This window comes from Mya arenaria, chromosome 13, assembly GCF_026914265.1.
Source record: "Mya arenaria isolate MELC-2E11 chromosome 13, ASM2691426v1".
In the NCBI taxonomy this organism is placed as follows: domain Eukaryota; kingdom Metazoa; phylum Mollusca; class Bivalvia; order Myida; family Myidae; genus Mya; species Mya arenaria.
Window position 1 is genome coordinate 66,477,932 of NC_069134.1, and position 20,233 is coordinate 66,498,164.

The 20,233-nt window shown below is 34.9% G+C and overlaps 2 protein-coding genes across 4 annotated transcripts in view; one reads left to right on the forward strand and one right to left on the reverse strand.

The window, feature by feature from the left end:
* Nucleotides 1-521: 521 nt before the first annotated feature.
* Nucleotides 522-14,409, reverse strand: LOC128214600 (RNA exonuclease 1 homolog). The gene is made up of 16 exons (XM_052921162.1): nucleotides 14,200-14,409; nucleotides 11,306-13,401; nucleotides 10,901-10,984; nucleotides 10,387-10,457; nucleotides 9,711-9,819; nucleotides 9,323-9,457; nucleotides 8,867-9,007; nucleotides 8,017-8,269; nucleotides 7,773-7,919; nucleotides 6,594-6,707; nucleotides 5,530-5,603; nucleotides 4,860-4,976; nucleotides 4,270-4,385; nucleotides 3,441-3,579; nucleotides 2,976-3,096; nucleotides 522-2,178 (listed from the first exon to the last, which is right to left on the reverse strand). The coding sequence occupies exons 1-16, from the start codon at nucleotides 14,309-14,311 to the stop codon at nucleotides 2,075-2,077; spliced, it is 3,933 nt and encodes a 1,310-aa protein (XP_052777122.1). The 5' UTR covers nucleotides 14,312-14,409; the 3' UTR covers nucleotides 522-2,074.
* Nucleotides 14,410-17,409: 3,000 nt separating this feature from the next.
* LOC128213819 (terminal uridylyltransferase 4-like) overlaps nucleotides 17,410-20,233 on the forward strand; it is a 39,455-nt gene continuing 36,631 nt past the window's right edge. For 2 of the 3 annotated variants that reach the window (XR_008257808.1, XM_052919876.1), the window contains exon 1: nucleotides 17,427-17,513. The gene's annotated coding sequence lies outside the window, so the exon portion shown is untranslated. Of the gene's footprint in view, nucleotides 17,514-20,233 lie in introns of all 3 variants that reach the window. The other variant, XM_052919877.1, reaches the window with a different exon arrangement.

Consider the following 20,233-nt stretch of genomic DNA (forward strand, 5'->3'; position numbering starts at 1 on the left):
AATAGAAAGTAGTGGAATCTCCAACAAAAAGGGAGACCATATAGCAAGACTTGCTGCCCTTGCTTCAAGAGTAAACTTTACAGAACTATCAGATTTTAACAAAGTCTATTTATAATGAACTTGTAACCCACAGGATGAGGCCAATTTTTCTCCAGGGGCATAATTTGAATAAACATGGTAGATAACCAATCGACAATGTTACACACCAAATATTTAAGCACTAGGCTTCATAGAATTTGCAAAAAAAAGTTTTGTAATTTTTCATTTAGGTTGCCATGGCAACCAAGAGTTCTGCATGGTTTTCATTTCTTTGAACAATTTTGAAAAAGCACCAACCAAGGATCACTCCTATGAAGTTTCAGCAAAATTGTCCAAGCGGTTTAGGAGAAGAAGATGATTATAACTAATTGTTGACGCCGAACGACGGATGACGGACGACAGACGCCAGACATAGACTGATCACAATAGCTCACCTTTAGCACTTTGTGCTCAGGTGAGCTAAAAAGGACAAAAAGTGAATACAATGTTTGTACTTTTAATAACTTAATGATTACGTATCAAAACAAAACAAACAATACATAGTTTCCAAAAAGAGAACAATCTCATTTTAAGTAAGTTTTTATCAAAACTGTTGATGTGGGCTTCTGTTACATTTTCATTGAGGATAATTCAATGCGTAAATTTATTGACAAAAATAAACATACATGTTTATGAAACATATATAGGACATCAACACAAATAATCAGACAAAATGTGACATTTTATTCCGTCAATACAAAGATATCGATATGAATGAACTGAACATCATATAAATATATCTTATGAACATACAAATTAGTTACATGTATATATACATATATAAATAATTTCATCAAAACTGTCACATGTGTTGTGGTATCCTTGTAATCTATCAAGCACTTGTACCCGAATAATTACACCTACCAGGTGGTATAGTATTTCTTTATTAACAGTTTTGACAAATGCAACAACTCTGAAAATAATACTGGCAGATAAATCACAACAGAATTTTCAAAATTTCTGATAATAAATATTACATGAGAACCACCAATGTAGACAATTGCCTGTTGTTTTTTTGTTTTTTCAGTTGAAAAATGGTAAAACTAAACATTTATAAAAAACATTTTTAAGCCACAGCTATGGGCCTTACTAATGTTTGCATATTGTCTTTGGCAATATGTGTACTTAGTTTAAAGTGAATATCTTAAAATAATGTTTAGATATGTCCAAGTTGACTATTTTTTGCATACCTACGGCACCTGTAGTTATAGAACCAAGGCTTGCACAATACCCCTGCTGTTTTCTTTAAAGCAAGTTTGAATTTATTGTTCAAGATCAGAATCTTGGCACCAGCACAATCACGCATATCTTCATAATACCACACCAGGGGCCGTATCAACATTAGTCTTATCCTTATGCTCAGATATGCCTCAGTGATTCCATTCAGTCTATCGGCCAATTATTTTTTACAGTACAATCAGAACACTCAAGATATTCATTAACATAAGCTTGATCTAAGTTGGTTATTAAATATAGCCCCAGGTTCACTGTACATAAACACACATTCCGATTCATAGCCTGTCTATGACAACATACAACCTTTAAATCAAATCAAATAAAAAATAATGATTCAATTATTGAATTATTTCATTTCCACTACTAGACAGATTAACACGTATTAAAATCTATGAAGTGTGTGCGCTAGAATCAGTTTTTTTCCAACCTACAGTCCACTCCAGTCCATATCAAAAACGCATGGAAACCAAATTTTAAAATGAAAATAGCCAGCGCTACCTTCCTCTTATTGTAAACTTAGAGTTGCTTCCCCTCTTTAGCTATTCCTGAGGAGATTAGTCTTCTCTAATTTTTCTCCTATCATAAAGCAAGAGTTGCTTCCCCTCTTCATTTTTTCCCTATCAAGATGACTTATCCCTTTCTCTTCTCATCATAAAGTAATAATTACTTCCCCTTTAGATTTCCCCTATCAATATGAGTCTTCTCCCCTTTTTTCTCCCATTTCAAATAAGATTTGCTTCCCCTTTTTATTATTTTCCTATCAAGATGAGAGTCGCCGCGCTTCTTTCCGCTCATCGTCCTTCAGCTTATACTGCATTAGTTGAAGACAGGCGTTAGCATCTTCCAAACTGTCGTGACCACCAACTATAGAATGAAAGAATAATAGGTAACACTTAAATATCTTCTAAATTCTTAATTTAAACTGAGAATGAGTAATGCAAGCAGCTATCAACATTACTGAATTGTTTTCAGTTATTTTCAGCCACAAATAGACACATATTTTACAAGGATGTGAGATAGTATAAAAATGGTCAACTTTCTGGCTGAGTCAACGTTAGCCCAATTGTTTATTGATTGGTCAATATTTGTCAAAAACAGTTTATCAACCAAATCAAATATTTTAATTGTACATTTTATCCAAGATTTATACAATTGGCAGAGCATTATCTTGATGAACATGTTTACTAAGTGTAACATTAATATCATAATTATTTCAATACAAAAGTTTATTTAATTAGCTAAATAACGCTGTCACCAACTTCGAAGCAATAACAATACCTTGACTTTTCCTTACATAAAAAAGACAAGTTACAATTTCGATGAGTAACTCCACCACTTTGTTTCCATAGCAAATTTCTGTATTTTTTAACAATTGCATTCCATTTTAAATTTCCAATTTCTAGTTAAATTTTATTCCTCCAAGGTAAATTTCTATCTATCTAACAACTAGATTCTATAGTAAATTTCCGTAAATCTAACAATTTGATACTGTAATAAATTTCCATATATCCATTTCCATATATCCAACGATTGCCGTAGTCAATTTCCGTATTTTTTACAATTTGATTCTATAGTTGATTTCCTTAATTCTTACATTTTGGTTTCCTGTCAAATTTCAATATTTCTAACAATTTGATAGCATAGTAAATATCCCTTCTCACCATCATCCTGGATGATTTTCTTGAGGTATTCTACCATGAGGTTTCTCAGGGCTCGTTTGAACGGTCGGCCCATGCGATGAGGAAATACGACAGAGGTGTCAACCACTGTATTGTGGATCATCTGAAATACACCAAACATACTTTTCGTTATTAACTTTTATAGCTTTATGTCCTAAACAGATATTTTATATGAATTCTAATATCAATTACAAGAAAGAAATACCTAACTCACGCAATATATATAGTAAATAGTTATATAGTAAATGAAATGAAAAATTACTTATGTAATTGACAAACCGCACAAAAATGTCAAATTGTCAGATTTCCCTTCAAAAACTAAAATTTTTAAATGTGTCTACTTTGAAATAATTTCTTATCTATTACATTGCCATATTTCAAAATCTCAAGTAAAAAATGTCAATGATCAGATAAACATTGATATTAAACGATGGTAACACATTCTACCTTGAGTGCCATAAGGTCAGATTCCAGACTGTGTCCCATGAGAATGGTTTGGTCCGAGAATAGGGACAGCAGGACAGCCTGGACATCCCTTATTGTAGTAGTCACATCCTCCATATCATCTTCACTGATCCCACTAAACCTGTGATCGAAAATGGGCATGACCCAGGGGATTAAATATATACCAGTAATACAAATCACCGATAAGAATGGTTTGGTCCGAAAATAGGGAGAGCAAGACAACCTGGACATCCCTTATTCACATCCTCCATAGCATGTTCACTGATCTCTTTCAGAGAAAGAAAAGGCCCCAAATTCTGGCGTAAATAATTGATGAGGAATGCCCTTTTTTCACTTGTTAAATAAAAGACAAGCTTGGTGTTTGCTCCAGGGAGCTCTTGTTTAAAATGATTCGAGCACTGGAAGTGTGAAACACCACTTGGTCATTTTTCGTATTTGATAAAGGGGTTTACATCAAACATTTTAAGTCAAAGCCATGGGACTTCAATCACATACAATTATGAATATTGTCATAGTTGTTATAAGCAACTAGTTTTACTTAAAATAATTTAATTATTTATTGGCAGTCAACAACAAGAGGAGAATAAAGCTCCTGATGACAACTCCTAGCCTTCAAAAACATCTTTTATTATCAGACAATGTCTGTAAAACATTTCTTGTACCCTCTACCGAAACCATTTATCTATTCGTATCTTAATAATTCATTATTTTAGCAATTAATAAGAACTCTTTCATATTCCTGTTTACCACTTCTGGTTTAAATATTAGTAATGGAACATGATAGGATGATAAAATAACAATCTCTTCATACCTGGTGTTCAAGTCCACAATGCGGTTATCAGGAAGCACGAGAGACTCGTACGCAGGCTCCTGGTCGGGGCCCACCACCGTGACACGTGCAAGCTCAATGCCCATTGTTGTGTACACCTTAAACGAGGGAGAGACATTTGTGTTGGAATTCAAATTTATACTCCTATTTTCCAAACTAGATGGTAATCACCTAACTGTTCACATTTTCTGGTCATTTTTTTGTGCCTAAAACCCCTTTAAGCACAATTTTTTTAATAACAATTCACAAATGTAACAGAAAATGCTGTATTATGAAAATAAGTGAACTTCCCTTTTCAAAAATTTATTTATTTGATACTCGGATCTACAATATTCTTACCCTAATCGTTAGCCATAAATATGTAATTTATCTCAATTAAAAAAAAGTAATGATGTTGCCTACATCAAAACAGTCAGCGACTCCTTTATAGGAGAATTTTCCTCCCTCTGACAGCAGCTGCATGCATGTAACCTTAGACAGATTAAAGTGCAGTCAAAAGAGATAATGTTTCAAAAGAAAATGCAAGGTCTGCTTCATCTTTATATATTACATCCATGACATCAGACTATTACCATTTCACAATCGAGGGCATACACTCCGTAATCCCCGTCAATAGCCGGTGACGCCGGAATTGTCTTCATGAACCCTGACATGGTTTCGGTCTTTTTGTTGCTTTCATGAACATGCAGCTTAAACAGATTAATAAATATAAGCTCAATATACGATATACATCATGTACAATAATACAAGAGCCCTGCTGAGCTAACCCAAACACTCATCTGTTGTTTAACACTTGAACAAGGGGCATAACTCCATATTAAAACCAGAGTTATGGGTCCTGTATAGCATATAGTCTCTTGCAAAATGTCTACCTAGTTTCATTTTAATATCATAAATGATTTGTGTTCCTACTGGATTTTTTTTTTTGATGCTCACAAATATTAGCTAAGGCTAAAACAATCGCAGCACACAGAAAACAAGACATGTATATATTGATTATGAGCTAATAACCATTGTTATTCCATGTAGTTGTTTTGGTGTCTGCTTCAAAAAAGAATGAGTTTTCGAGTCATTAACAAAGTATTGAATGCAAATAGGAGAGAAGGTTAAGTACATTTTACACTTTCACTTGTATCATCAATCATCATTCAACATTGCCTTACGTTCATTACTTTTATTTGTCTTTCTTGGAACTAACACAATCAGAACCCTTTAACGCCAGCAATCAAAAGAAACCTCTACCTTAGCAACCTGACAGCCCTCTGAGGCCAGATCTCCTTGACAACAGGTGTACCGTGTATCTATTGCACCAGCAACTGGAAAATTACAACAAAAAGTATGTTAACATCCCTCGAAATAATACAGAAACAAGGTCAGGTCAACTTACACTCACCTAGTACTAGTTCCGACAGTTGTTAATAATCAAAAAGCAATCAAAAATGTCAAAATCAGCAACTAACAATAGTGATTTTGTTAACTATTGAAATATTCAAAATAAATCTTTTGAAACAGAAAGTTCATTTAACTTTGGTTTTCTTTTGAATTCATCAGAATTTGTAAATAATTTCCTTTTTGAATGCTAGATGATGAAAAAATAGCAAAACAGACTAGTGAGGAAAATTTAATGCATAAGTAGTCCAGGGTTATAAAACAATGAAGCCAAAAGGCAGAGTACACTAGGATGAGAATTATTGGTCAGCTGGTTTTGATCACAGATAACAATTTGTAATATTTTGTCCAATTCCAAACTCTACCTTGCATTTTCATTTAATCCTGACATGTGCTTCAAGGAAAGCCTACGGTAATTCTGACTTGAAACTGCATTGTTTATTTACTACAACCACTTATAAATATAGTCCATATATTTTTATTCTGGGATAATACAACAAAATTTTGTCTGAAGCACTCTGGAGCAATATTACAGAAGCACCTTATGTTGAAATTTCACCTTTTTTTTAAATTTTACAATTTCCACAACTATTTTTTTTTTTACTATAAAAAAGGGCTATGCCAATCTCATTAAAATCATATCGTGACGTTCACTTCATTTCATTACGTTATGTATGTAACGTCGTTAAGCGTGTATTGGGGATCTGATTTTAATGAGATAGGGGCTATGCATTTAAAACAAGAAACCAATCTTTTTTAAAATGATAAAACAATCTTAGACACTTGTTTAGTTTAAAAAAATACAACATTTCAAAAACTACTACTTCAGATACGAAAATGATAATCTAAAGCTGCTTCTGTACTATGGTTCCTGGTAACCATGAGATCACTAATCAAGTTCCAACATGTCCACCTACTTTTCTTCTTCCAAGCCTTCCCCCAGTGGTAGACACACTCCTGTTTCACGGGGTATTTACCATTAGGGTAGACCTCGAACACCTTCCCACACCGCACACACAACTTCTCATAACCTGTGGTGTAAACACATCAATGCATTGTACAAAAGGATTTGACTTAAAAATTAAACCTCAGATTTGAAAACTTCCCTAAAACAAGAGTGCAATAGGGTGAATGCCAGCGCTCTACTTTTTTTAAGTTCAAAAGGGGGAATGATTCTTCAATTTTTTAAGTCCAAGTAATCGGCATTGCTATACATGTGCGTTTTGTCCCTGTGAACCTGTTTTCTTTATTATTGTGCCCAAAGTCTCATTTAAATATTTTGACAGTCTTAGAAATATGCCTAAACAACAAAAACACCAAGGCTATGACAATTCTTTCAAACTTTTCTACGAAGCGCCAATAATTCAAAACATAAACAAGAGATTAACAAGCCTATTTATAGCTCCTTCAATTATGAAGAATTAATAAAGCCACAGTGATGGGCCTTGCTTCACATGTACATTTTGCCACTAGTAACACGTCATGTACTGTTATGGTATGTGAATATCTTGAATGCCAAGGTTAAGAGTTTTGCACATCTTTCTCATAAGTTAACATGTATATCTTGTCATTTATTGTAGCCAGTATTAATGGCCTTGCTACACAAGTCTGTATTGTCACTGGTAGCATGAGTACAAAGTTTGCAGGTTTAATAACAGACCAAAAATCCAAATCATGAAATCTTAGTTTGATTAAGAGGGATTCATGCCCAAAGCCAAGGTAAGGGTTTTTAAGGCCCTGTTCAAAAGGTTTTTAAAAGCTATTTATATCCAAATCGAAGTACTTTTTACTACTTTTAATGCACTTTTAAAACTAAACAGAATCCCAAAATGGAAAACCTCAATCCTGATTTTTGAGGCCAAGGTTATCAATCTTGATTTCAGGATTAATCGTGAACTTTATACTCCATGAATTTATGTCAAAATTGGTTGAGGTCAAGGTCAAAACCAAATAATAATTACAAAATAGACAATCTTACAATAAAGCCATATATCAATGTGGTTTTCTGAGCGTATGTCTCCTCCCTGAAGGAAGAAGCTGACCAACCTTCCAAAATTTACCTTCAAACTAATTCAAAATAACACAAACTATCCTACCTTTTAATGCAGCTTTCTGCGTGTATTGCTGCTCCCCGTAAAACACAGCAGACCCTCCCTTCTCGGGGTCGGGCCGGGGAAAGTTGTTCTCCCTCAGTTGTTCCTCCGTCAAGATGTACGGTTTGAGGCGACGGTACAGCTCAACCCCTGCAACAGTATGTGTTCATTTTGAGTATTAGGTGAAAAACTACAACCACCTAAAAAAATTGTAGCAAAAATGAAAAATAACTTTAAACTGCCATACCCTCAAAATCCTCCTCCCTGATCTTGACTCCACCTCCTGAACGGTTCACAGTGTAGGTAGCTTTAGAGGCTCCCGGGCCTGACCCATCCAGCATTGAGGCATGTGACATCTTCACCTGGGTCACGTGACCAGTCTTCTTTCCTGACCCCTCTAACACTGCTGTCCGGAGACGCTTGATTGTGTTCACGGCAATGTTCAGGTACACGTTCTTGTTTGAGCAGCGTTTGAATACAGCCTGCTCCTCTGCCTTTCCCTTGAAGATTAATACAGAGATAATTAAAGTTTACAGAAATTGTATGAACAACAACTCATGTCTATTGATTTTTTCAGTTAAAAAAATGGGCAAATCTCTACTTACTAAGAGTTATATGAAACGGAGGAATGGGACTTGCGACATCAAAGTTTGAAAGTATCTAATACCGTAAAGTTAAATAAAAGTTGAAAAAAGCATCCTTGGAAGTACAAAAACTTAATATCTCCAGGCTTGGAAATTTAAAATATCAAAACCTGGTGTCAACATAACTTTTATGGTCAAATTATTAATCAGTCATCAAGTAAAATGAAATAATTTAATATAAATTAATGATTTTATGAACTTATAGTTGCTAATGATTTAGTTTTGAACACAAAAGTTTGAAACAAGAGGAAAGGCTCTGAAGTGTGGGAATATATAAAAACTTCCACAATTCAGAAAAAAAACTTTTAAAATTGATGGCAAGGAAATTCCATCTACCATTTTCAAATTCTTAATGGCAGACCCAGTCCTACACATATATACAGTAAGCAGGTTGAAAAACAGGGTTTTTTTCAAGGCGTTTATCCTTATCGACTTTTATGGTTGCAGCAATACCTTATTATAAGCTTCCTCCTCATTTGCACATGTTTTGAGGAATTCGTCGATGAACATGTTGAGGTAGCGTTGTCTGACATTTGTGGCAACCTTTGAGCTAGTATTGACCTCAACTGTAGGACGCTTCAGCTTCGCAATTGGCTTAAAAGAAGTTGCAGATGATTCATTAAAAGCTAGCATCAAATTAATTATTTATGCATTCAGTATTTTTTCACCAGTGTAAGCTGTTGTCATTATTATTAGATTCAACTGCACAATGAGCTTAGCTGCATAATTTAAACTTCAAAAAATGCTTATATAGCAAAATTACCATAAGCACTTTATTTTAGGTTTAAACAAACAAGAGGACACTGATCTACTCACCATAAAGTTGTTCTAACTTCATTGTAAAAGTAATATTTTGTTTTAAAAATAGTTTCATTTTTATTTGCTATATAATTTTTTGGTAACTCTTACTATGGTTGGAGCATGAGCAGTCCTCTTCACCCCCTTGCCGACAGTTGTTGCCGATGTCTTTTTATTCTTGTTAGCCATGTATGTGGTGAAAGTTGCTGAGGCACTTGCCAGGGATGGCTTTGGAGGTGCAGTCGACTGTAAGTGCAAAACTTATTATAATATGGAAGCAAAATACAGTGCTATACAGGTGAATCAAGAACTTTTTTTTATGTGCTTCGATAGCAACCCATATGAGTTCAAACCATGCTCTTTTTATTAGTAAAGCACTTGGAATATTCTGTGTTAGTTGTAACTATAATTCAGGAGTCTTAACTCTTCAATCCCTAACATGATTATATTGTACTGAAGGCAACTTCATGGCTTCAATTCCACCACTTCCCTCACTTACATTGACCGCCTTCTCCCTGTTCTTCTGCTGGATTTGCTTCACTTTGACCTTGACCTTCTCCTTATGTTGCTCCTCCTCACGTAAAACTTTTTCCTGCATCTGACGGTACCTGCAGGGAATTTTTGGTGGCTTTAAAACCTTGTAAGTCAGTTTATACTTATTTCTTTTTGCTCAACTTTTACGAAAGCTAATAGCTTATAGAATTATGCTCAAATCCATTTCCTGGATATAAACCAGTACTTAGAGGCAATGAGAAAGTTTCCTGTGTTGGGATCGAACCCTGACATAAAATTTATCCCTTTTAAAAAGTGTCTCCCAAAATAATAAATGATCATTCATTTTAATAACAAATTATATTTTCCCAACACCACTTATAAAACAAACTTTTATCAACAACTAGCAATGGTACAGCTTGGTGTTTGATGCATTTCATCCTGCAAAGTCTACCAAAATATTGCATACGACATCCATTTAAATTGAAAATTCAACTAAAATTTACACAAAAACAGCATTCACAAAGTAATTACTATAAAGGTATTTAAAATGCCAAAATTATATGTTCTTGTATTTTTAACAATTACGTGTATTTTGCATGATCTTGCATCTTCCCAAAATCCAAATATTTTCTCCCACTTAAAGGCACAGGTGGTTGAGCAATCTAAGAAAAATCACTGACCGATTCAACATGACCTGGGCGGGTGATGGCTTAGGCTGGGGGCGATTGTCAATCTTCTTTTTCCTGGCTTCCTGCAGTGTGATAATTGAAGGTTGCATTTCATACAATGTACATTGGAAGAAGCAGCATTGGTGCCAATTTCAACCAGAGGTGGTGAATTTTTATTTCTTTAATAATTATAATATTTATATAGATAATGATAATATAATTAACCATATATATCTACGGTAAACATAAAATGTGCTTTATTATCCCTCACTGATACTGCCACATGATGAATTTTGATTTTTTTGTCTTTGTTTTTAATTGAAACAGTATTGACCCAGGGACATCCATGTGAAAAATAGTAGGATTTTTATAATCATTTTACTTATTAAAGTATCTATATATAATACATGCTGGTAAATTTATCAATTAGTTTTTAGCCTCTCCATATAAAATAAGGCTTCATTGGTCAATCAAATGGTTGAATGCCAACCAGTGTCATGTTAATTACCACATAAACAATACATACAGGGTCACTTTCTTTGAGAGCAATGCGTTTCTTGCCACCGACTGGTGGAGGTTCAGGGTCCTCAGGTGCAGGGCGCTTCAGCTTCTGCAATAAAAAAAGATGGTCAGTTTATTTCAATAAGCAACATATAAACTACACAGAAGAATTTTCATTAATGTTTGTGACTTTTGTATTTTCCTCATCTATATTACTATACTATTTACGTTGTGTGTATACCAATAACCATGTCATGATGTGATAAATTACGTCATAAATGCTATGTTGGAAGGCAACATTTTGCTTCAAATAAAGACACTTCTTCACCTTTTTAAATAAAACAAATGGCAGTCTATGTCGCTACCAACAGTACTGTTACAAATTGTTTTTAATCAGACACATCAACAAGTTGAACACTTAGGATCTTACCTTTCTATCTGAAGCTCCAGCAGTGTGTGATTTCCTTGGCTCTTCGTTAAAAATTCTCAGACACTCGTCAAAGGGATCTTCGTCTGTGAAGTATTTCTCCAGGTCAGAATCGTAGTCTGAGAGCTCGCCTGCAGCCCCTCCATGATTATTTACGTCACCAAACAAATCCACATCCAAGTTTAAGATGTTTTTCTTCTTGGATGAGGATGAATGTTGACGTACCCTGTCAGGGGTGGATTTGGAGCCTGAACTCTTGTTGCTGCTGCTGCTATGAGCTCTGGACCCATCTCTGTCCTTGTGTATTTTATTACTACTTGTACCTGCTCTTGGAGATTTTTCGCCACTTCTATGGCGTTCAGTTTTGCTCAGTTTTAGTTTTGAGGATTTTTCAGACGATGATGAAATTTTATGACTTTGCTTTGGAAGACTAGATGAAGTGTGTTTAGCACTGACAGAACGATTTTTCTGCTGACTAGATACAGAAGTGTTTTTATCTTTGTTTGAATGAGCTTTTTCGCTGTTGGACCTACTAGAATTATGTTTATCTGAGCTTGAATGTGTCTTCACACTATTGGATGAACTATGTTTATCATTACTTGAGAGTGGCTTATGATGATCTGATGAACTATGTCTGTGTTTATATGTGGGTCCATGTTTTTGGCTTGATGATGAATGTTTAACCCCTGAGCTGGAGAGTTTTTCTTGTGAAGAACTTACTTTGTCACCACTGGAGGAACGATGCTTGCTACCAGGGGTACTAGATAAACTATGTTTATGTTTTGTTTGTTTATGATTAGCATGTTCATGAGATGGTTTGTCAGAAGTATCTTCCATGTTTTGTAAATGTTTGTGTCTTTCAGTTCCAGATGATGAATGTTTATGCTTCAGAGGTGATAAGTCAGGTTTATGAACACCATTTTTCACTGAACTTTTGTTCTTATCAGAACTGTGATTTCTTTTCCTGTCATTAGACAACTCTGAAACTTTATCAGATCTTGGTTTCACATTATGCTTTTCTGTCACTTTCTTACTGGATTCTGATTTTTCAATGGCTTTTGTTTTATCACTTCCAGATTTATGTTTAACTTTGTGTTTTTTGTCTTCAATACCTATGTCAGTAGTTTCGTCATCAGCACAGGTCTCAAGAGCACTATCAAACTCTGCTTTGAACAGATTAAAAATATTACCACCACCCTTATCTGGGATTTCAGTTTCATTATCATCAGTCACTGACTCATTATGCACTACCTTTTTCTCTTTTTGTTGAGATTTTGGCTTCGGTTTTTTATTATCTGAAGCTGACTTTTCTGACGTAATGTCAGACAAATATTTTACAGATCCATCTTTATTAAACTCAATTGGCAAAATATTTTGTGCATTCTCTTTGTCTGTTTTTTTTGTATCTATTTTATTTGATGTTGCAGGGTTACTGACTTTATCATCTGCTGAATTATGCTGAACTCCAATCAAACTATCCTTATCACTTTGTTCATCAGAAAACCAATCCTCAGGCTGACCTATAGGTTCTTCCTCAGAAAGTTCAGTTGATTCATTCAAAGCTGGTGTATAACTAACTGACATAAATTTTGGTATCTTGGCAAGCTGACTGTCATCATTCTCATCTGTTTCAGACTTGCGTTTAATTCCTGCTCCTAGAGATTGTGCATATTCCGGCAATCTGTCTGACTCTTGGTGGGTCACAGAATTATGAGAATAGGATACAGAAGAGAATTTTGTTGAATAATTACAGGCTGGGTCATACTCACTGTCAGTTTCAGGCTCATCAAGCAAAGCTAGATCATATTTTGATCGACCTGACTTAAGCTCTCCTTTACTTTGTTTTTCCTTCAGCTCTGTAAGAGGTGTTGGATTATATTCTGGAGTTCCAGTTGGCTTGTTGTTTTTCAATTTTGCAACTACTTTAGTTGGTTCTGTAGGCTCTGGTTTGTCATGGTTTTCAATAATTTTCTTCTCATTTTTTATGCTGTTTTCAATATCTATGAGAGTTCTCTGCAGGGATGATGCAGGTTGTGGAGCTGTTTCATTCTCATCTGCTTCTTTGTAAAGATTGGATAGCTTCTCAACTTCAATACGTGCTGTAAAATTAAATCTTACATGTATCAATTCAATTTTAAAAACTTGGTATTACTAGAGAAACTCTTTTACATTATCAGTAGAAGAACAAAACATGGCATAATTCATAATTATGTTATTTCATTACAATGTATATAAGTTTGTAACTGTTATTGAAACAAAATATTAAAACAATTGTGTATGGGTATAGTCTAACTGGTTATTTGCAGTCATTTTTTATACAAATAATATACTTCTATTCTGGGGTACAATTTATTATTTAGCTGAAGAAAACTTCATAAAAGTATTGCGTTATTCAGGGATAAGTCTTCTTTCTCCCATCTTTCTCCAAGTAAGATCCAGTTTTGTAACACAGATTACATTCAGACACTGACATTGTATTTATTCAGGGATAAGTCTTCTTTCTCCCATCTTTCTCCAAGTAAGATCCAGTCTTGTAACACAGATTACATTCAGACACTGACATTGTATATTGGAAAGAATCTGCATGATCAAAGCTCGGAGCATCTCATCGTTCAAAAAGAGCATACAATCCATGTACCCCTAGAAACCTGGTCTAGTAAGACTAGTTTGAATATATATATATTTTTTTTAAATTACATAGCCAGTTCAGAAGTATTACATTTGTGTCAGTGATGAGTATTTCACGTCCACTCTCTCTGAAATGCAAACTCCATATGACTAGAATCTACAAAATTTATAAATAAGTATTGCACAATCTTGTCAACAACCATGCAACAATTACCAAAAAAAAACTAAATAAAAAATGGACCAAATTCGAAGATTGACATCAAGAATACCTTTTGCTTCTTCATGTTTAGAATGTCTAAAATGGCAGTACGGTCTTTCACAGAGACCAAACAAGAAGTATGGACATGGGACATCTTTGAAAAGGCCTGTGTTTTTAAACATTTTCACTTTTTCAGTGATTTGACATTTCTATTTCATGAAAGCTGCCATTGTGCATATTGGTTCCGCACATGCAGTACAAAACATAAGATAAGCGCGATATTTTGTGGAACCAATCACACCGGAAATGATAATGAGACAAAATTGGTAAAACTCGTTTCAAAGTAGACGGTCAACAGTTTTCGGTACCTTCCCAATTGGAATCCCATTTCACATTCATAGTATCTCAATAACAAAACCAGCAAATCAGCCCACCCCACAAAAAGAAGAAAACATGGCACACAAAACGGTTTAATACATATGGCTTTTAATGTATTGGATTCATATGGGAAGTACGACATGTATTCGAGTGAGACCCATATGAGAAAGCCAATATGGGAAATATGTGGGACTCCCGTTTGGGGTACATTCGAGTTTATACTGGTATACCAACATTGAAATATTTTTTAGAGATATGATGGGTCAGTGGTTATTACTATTTATTGACTAATGTATTCATGGACACACTTATCTATTAAAGGCTTAGTTTAAGCCTTAGAACTATAAGTGACCACGCCCAATCCGTGTAAAGTATACACACTTAAATTATGTGTATTGATCTTAATATTAATTCCGACCTGCCATCTATCAAATCTCAGATCATCTTCATTACATTATATTTATTACTCTTGACATTAAATGTATTACACTTGAATGTGTTCATATAAAAATGAAGCCTTATTTACATTTACTAAATATATGTTGCCTTATTGTTTCAATTTATTTTCTGCATTATGTAAACTGTGATTAACATGTCATATTACATGACCCATGATTGGAAACAAAGTTTATCTTATTTTATATTATCTTATATCTTAAAATAGTATAATGAAGTAAAACTATGTAAGGTTTAAATCAACAAATGCTTTGTTCTCCCCAACCGGTTGGATTTGGGCAGTTGTATTATTTAGACATCCTTACCAATAGTTTAGTTAAAACTTTTTAACAATGATTGTTAAGAAAGTTATAACAACATTTTATTTATCACTCTTGTTGGCGTGACATAACGCGAGCGTATCGTCTTGTCTTTTGGCGGAAACCAGATTATCTGGAGGAAATTAAACCCACTTGTCCAGCTAGATGATAACAACCCAAGCATATGCGCCACTAGACCGGGAATCGAACCAGGAATTTGATACACTATTTTTTGCAGAATTCCCGGCCCATATAATTATTTTGTGGCTAAATACATAAGAAGACTCTTACTTAGTATTATCTCAACAAAATGGGACACGTTTAATGTTGTGTTCACTTCTTACTACTTACTACTGATAAAAATATAATTTAATATCATTTTTCTTATTCTCCTTGCATTTTAATGCCGGGTCTAATCGTAATCCCAGGTTTATGTAACTTCACTTGCAGCCTTCAACTAGTTTGCATCCTGATCAGCCTCGGCCTCGATTCTCGAATCATTATTTAAACTGGTGTAATTAAAAATCGCTACACAGATCATATTAGCGCTGTATTTAATTACCAACACAAACAACTTAATAAACGTAAATCATATATCAAACATACATGTATATCAAACAATACTCCTATGGTGATCAAATTATGCAGAAAGTCACGAATTGATCATAATGCTGATAGGTAAAATTTAATGTTAATCATGATAATCTCCACTTAATGTCAATATCGAGTGTAACCTCCACGATTGGCAACAACTGCATTATGCCTACGCCTCATAGACCCACACAACGCACAAGGTTCATTGGAAAGCGGTCCCACTCTTCCCGGAGGGGCAATTGTCAATTCCTGAACATTGCGTTGCTGCTGCAGACGCTGACGCCAACGACGTCTTATAACATCCCACATGTGTTCTATTGTGCTGTAGTCAGGTGAAGCAGAGGGGAGTATAAGGTATAAGTATAAGGAGGCGCGTTGTCTTCCGGAAATATAGACCCTGGGCGTTGACGTACCCGATGATAGGCATGCCAACTGGTTCAACGATTTAATCAATATATCTTCGTGCAGTCAAGATCCCTTGAACGAAATAGAGATTAGAATGGAATGAATACTAAATTGCCGCCCATACCACCACACCACCGTGCGTTTTGTACGCGACGCAGCCTGTATATACGCAGTCTCCCATCAGCATTGACTATATCAAATCGTGACCCAATACTAAATATCATGATACGCCATCGATCGCCCACAGACGTCGAACTTGACGGTGACGCTCAGTGAGAATCTTGCCGCGACACGGTCCCCTGCAGCGTATGCCCGCTCCAGAAGCCGATTTCTCGCTGTGTTGCGGTTGATGTTCATACCTCTATTGCCCATAATAAGCTCGACGTTGAACGCATTGTAACAAACCGATCGTGGAGATGACGTGTATGTATGTATTTGTCCTGACGTGCTGACTTTACACGTGGCGCACCTGATCTCGGCCTGTCTGACACACTCCCTGCAACATCTACCCTCTGTACTAAGCGTTATATTGCCGAACGAGATACATTATTTAAAACGTCTAGCGACGGCCTCTTGTGTACGTCCACACTCTAGCATTGCAAAAATCCTAGCACGATATCATTACTTAGTCTAGGCATCGCAATTGAGTGAAAAAAAAACACATTTTTGTCCAAAATTTGTTCTGTAAGTCATTGTCAGGGAATACATGTGATATTTTAGTGTTCAAAACTACTTGGTATATACTATATAGTTGCATAAGTAGCACGTGCAAAACGTGCACTGTGACCCACTCAGACTCCATTGATGTGTAATGGGGCGTAAATTTGTTTTGTCCGCGTACCAGAGACATGAAACAAATACATAAATATTTGGAATACTGTATGCTGATAATTTTTAGTTTGCAATAAAATATCATGACTTATTAACGTTTACAGTACTACAGTACATAGCGTTTTTTATTTACATCAATTTAATTGGCAATTTCAGCTCATGTAATGTTTAAAATAACTTCCATTTGAAGGTTATCAGATCAATTCAACTACTTTCATTTATAGATGCTATCATCACACGATTTATTGTGAAGAGAACAAGCTGAAAGGGTAGGTAACTTTTGATATTACAAAAATGTAATAACAGTTGTGTGCCTCATGTAAATGATTATCAAACATGGCGGCGTCCATGTTATCAAAATTGTTGAAAGTCTGTTGAAATCTCTGCAATAAATATTTACTGCAATTGACAAAAGGGAACGGTAACATAACACATTTTCAATATTTTACCAGCAATCATAATTCGTTATGTCTGTGCTTTGAAATATTATGTTCTCAAGGGTGTAATATTTATGTCAAACTTATTTTCGTTTTCTGAATTCTAGTTCTACTTCTAGGAGTGCACGTGAACTAGGAAAGTAAACTTTTAGTTATAATATCATTTTCAATTGCATGATTTGAGATTAAGGACTTTGTACGTTTCAAAAACAATACTTGCCAGGTATGGTTAGCAGGAACAGTAATCTGTAAATTAATGACATGATACTTGGTAGTCCAAATAATTGTACGTTGGCGGATTTATTTAGATTTTTGATATGGCAAATCCTTCACGTACAAATTGTTTAGTATCAAAAGTGGGTAGTTGTTCCGATCAGGATTCCGGGTTAAAGCATATAGAGTCTATAAAATATCATAAAAACAAGAAATATTACCAGATAATGTTATTTTATATTAGTTCCGTACACACAAAATAAATATCCAACTTATAATTATGAGTTTGACGGCTTTTTTTCATTTCATTCTGTCAAAACAGAACGATATATACATGAAGGGCACCTGCAAGGCTTCAGGGCACAGTTTTAAATCGCTCGGAACATTTCGGCCATGGGCGAGTTGTTACGATTGTATAACGAGGTCTATCTCGAAGCTTTGTCGGAGGAGGCCGAGTTATTACGATTGTATCGAGTTGTTCCCCTTCGCATAATTGTTTTCTGTGTCAGTCAACTTTCGTTTTATTCGAAAGGTAAACAACTAGTTTTAATGCATTAAATGCTTGTTTAGTGCAAAATAACATTTCACTTACATGGTAAAATATGAATATAACTCTTTATGATCAATTTCAACCATAAAATACTTCACTTAAAACAATTTCAATATTTTTAAAACACCCGTTTTTTGCACATTCCCGTTTAGACGTTAGGGATTGGAAGAATCCCGTATAACACGTCTATTATTTTAGACTAGATACTTGGAAGCCTGTCATTCTGCATTTTTCATTATTATTTGGATGCATATTTTTCAGAAATGTTAAGATGACTTTTTCCACCAGATAATTCCAAGGTGCATGGTATTTGAATGAATAAAACAAAAGGCCATAAGTGAAAAAGATCAAATTCACATTAGGAGATGGTGCTTGCAAGAAGTCCAAAATTACAAGACTACAGTCATTAAAGTAGAAAAAATACCCCTACTTTCACTTTCTTATTTTTTTTGGAAAATCCCTTGACCTCAAACTGCTGCATTTATTTGCTTGTTCCCAAAACTATTGTTGGAGAAACATTGTTATTTAGTTATTCAATGTACATATCATCAAGTTGGTTCCTGTATCAACATTCATACTTTGTAAAATACACTTTTCTTTTTATTTAATTATGAAATAAAGTGTGGCAAATCATAAGAAGTGTTAAAAAGCAAAATACCAAAAGCTGGAACCTTCAGCAAATGTTGATATTTGCTCAAATATAGTCTTTGAAGACCACAATTTTCAATCAGGCCAAAAAAAAAAATAGGTCTGTTTCCGGTCGCCCGACCGACCCTCTTATTTCCGCGCCGACCCTATACTTTTTATTGGTGTAAAAGTTAACTGCGCGCATATTTAGTACTTTTCGGTACTTTCTTTCCGTTAATTCTTTGGTCTCATTTCGAATTCGGTAATTTGATAAGCAGTCTATTAAAATGGCGGCACCGCCACCCATGTCGAGTTCGTCAGTCAATAATCGTACAGTTATATATTAATCCTGCATAGCAATGTCCATGCTCTCCACGAGATCCTCGTGGGTATAACTGTAAGTTATGTGACGTCACACAGTGTGACTCTTTGATCTAAAGCCGATAGAATGTGTTTATTCAGTTCAATGCATGTATAAAATGGTGTTTTAATTAACTTGATGAAGGATTTTCACTACAGGCTTAATAAATAAGTTTATGACCATTGATTACAGTGTTTTTTTTCACTTTTAGGGGAATGGGGCCAGGGCCCGTCAGGAGGGGAAAATCGCGTCGAAAAAGGGCAAAAAAGGGGAAAATGTATAAATGCAAAAATCATTAAAGCTTTGCCTTCCTCTTTAATAAATTGATCATATGCATATACATAACAAGATCAAAGTGAAAGTGAAAGCAATCTACAAAGCAATATCTCTTTGTTTCATATTGTAAAGGTTGATTATGTTGTCAATGTCCCCTGCTGACAGTTCTTTTGGCACTCTCATACATATTCTTATAAGACTGTCAATATACATACAAGATTGTTTAAATAAAACATCTATCTTCTTCGAGCCGGCAGCAGCCTTTTTGTCAATCTTTTTGGTGTAAAATTTCGCGTTGTGCGACATTTTGATTTTGAAGATTGACGGGACGCTTGTTTTTTCGTATAATCGTAATATAATTAATTTTCCGAGCGCTTGAACGATACCGATCAATCAAGGGAGACTAGCACGTATGATCACTACGTGTAAAATACGGCGCCAAACTGCGTTTACCGTATTGAAAAGTGCCGTAATTACGATCGGCAAAGTTATTTTAGAGGACGATTTTGACATCGTCGGGAGGGGAATTTTTTACTGAAATAGGGGAAAAATATATACTTTTTGGAGAGGGGAATGGGGCCGAATTTCGGCCCCAAATCAGGCCTAAAAAAAACACTGGATTACTACGGATAAATTAATAAGTGGTAAAATGCAAACATGAAGAAAAAAGGCAGGTT

What these genes read in the sequence shown, in the direction of transcription:
- LOC128214600 (XM_052921162.1), bottom strand. Translation starts at nt 14,311, where the DNA reads ATGTTTAAAAACACAGGCCTTTTCAAAGATGTCCCATGTCCATACTTC. An exon ending in CAGGGAGGAGGATTTTGAGG is followed by an intron (nt 7,920 to 8,016) that starts GTATGGCAGTTT and finishes ATACTGTTGCAG; the next exon opens with GGGTTGAGCTGTACCGTCGC. An exon ending in GAAAATCATCCAGGATGATG is followed by an intron (nt 2,179 to 2,975) that starts GTGAGAAGGGAT and finishes TTCATTCTATAG; the next exon opens with TTGGTGGTCACGACAGTTTG.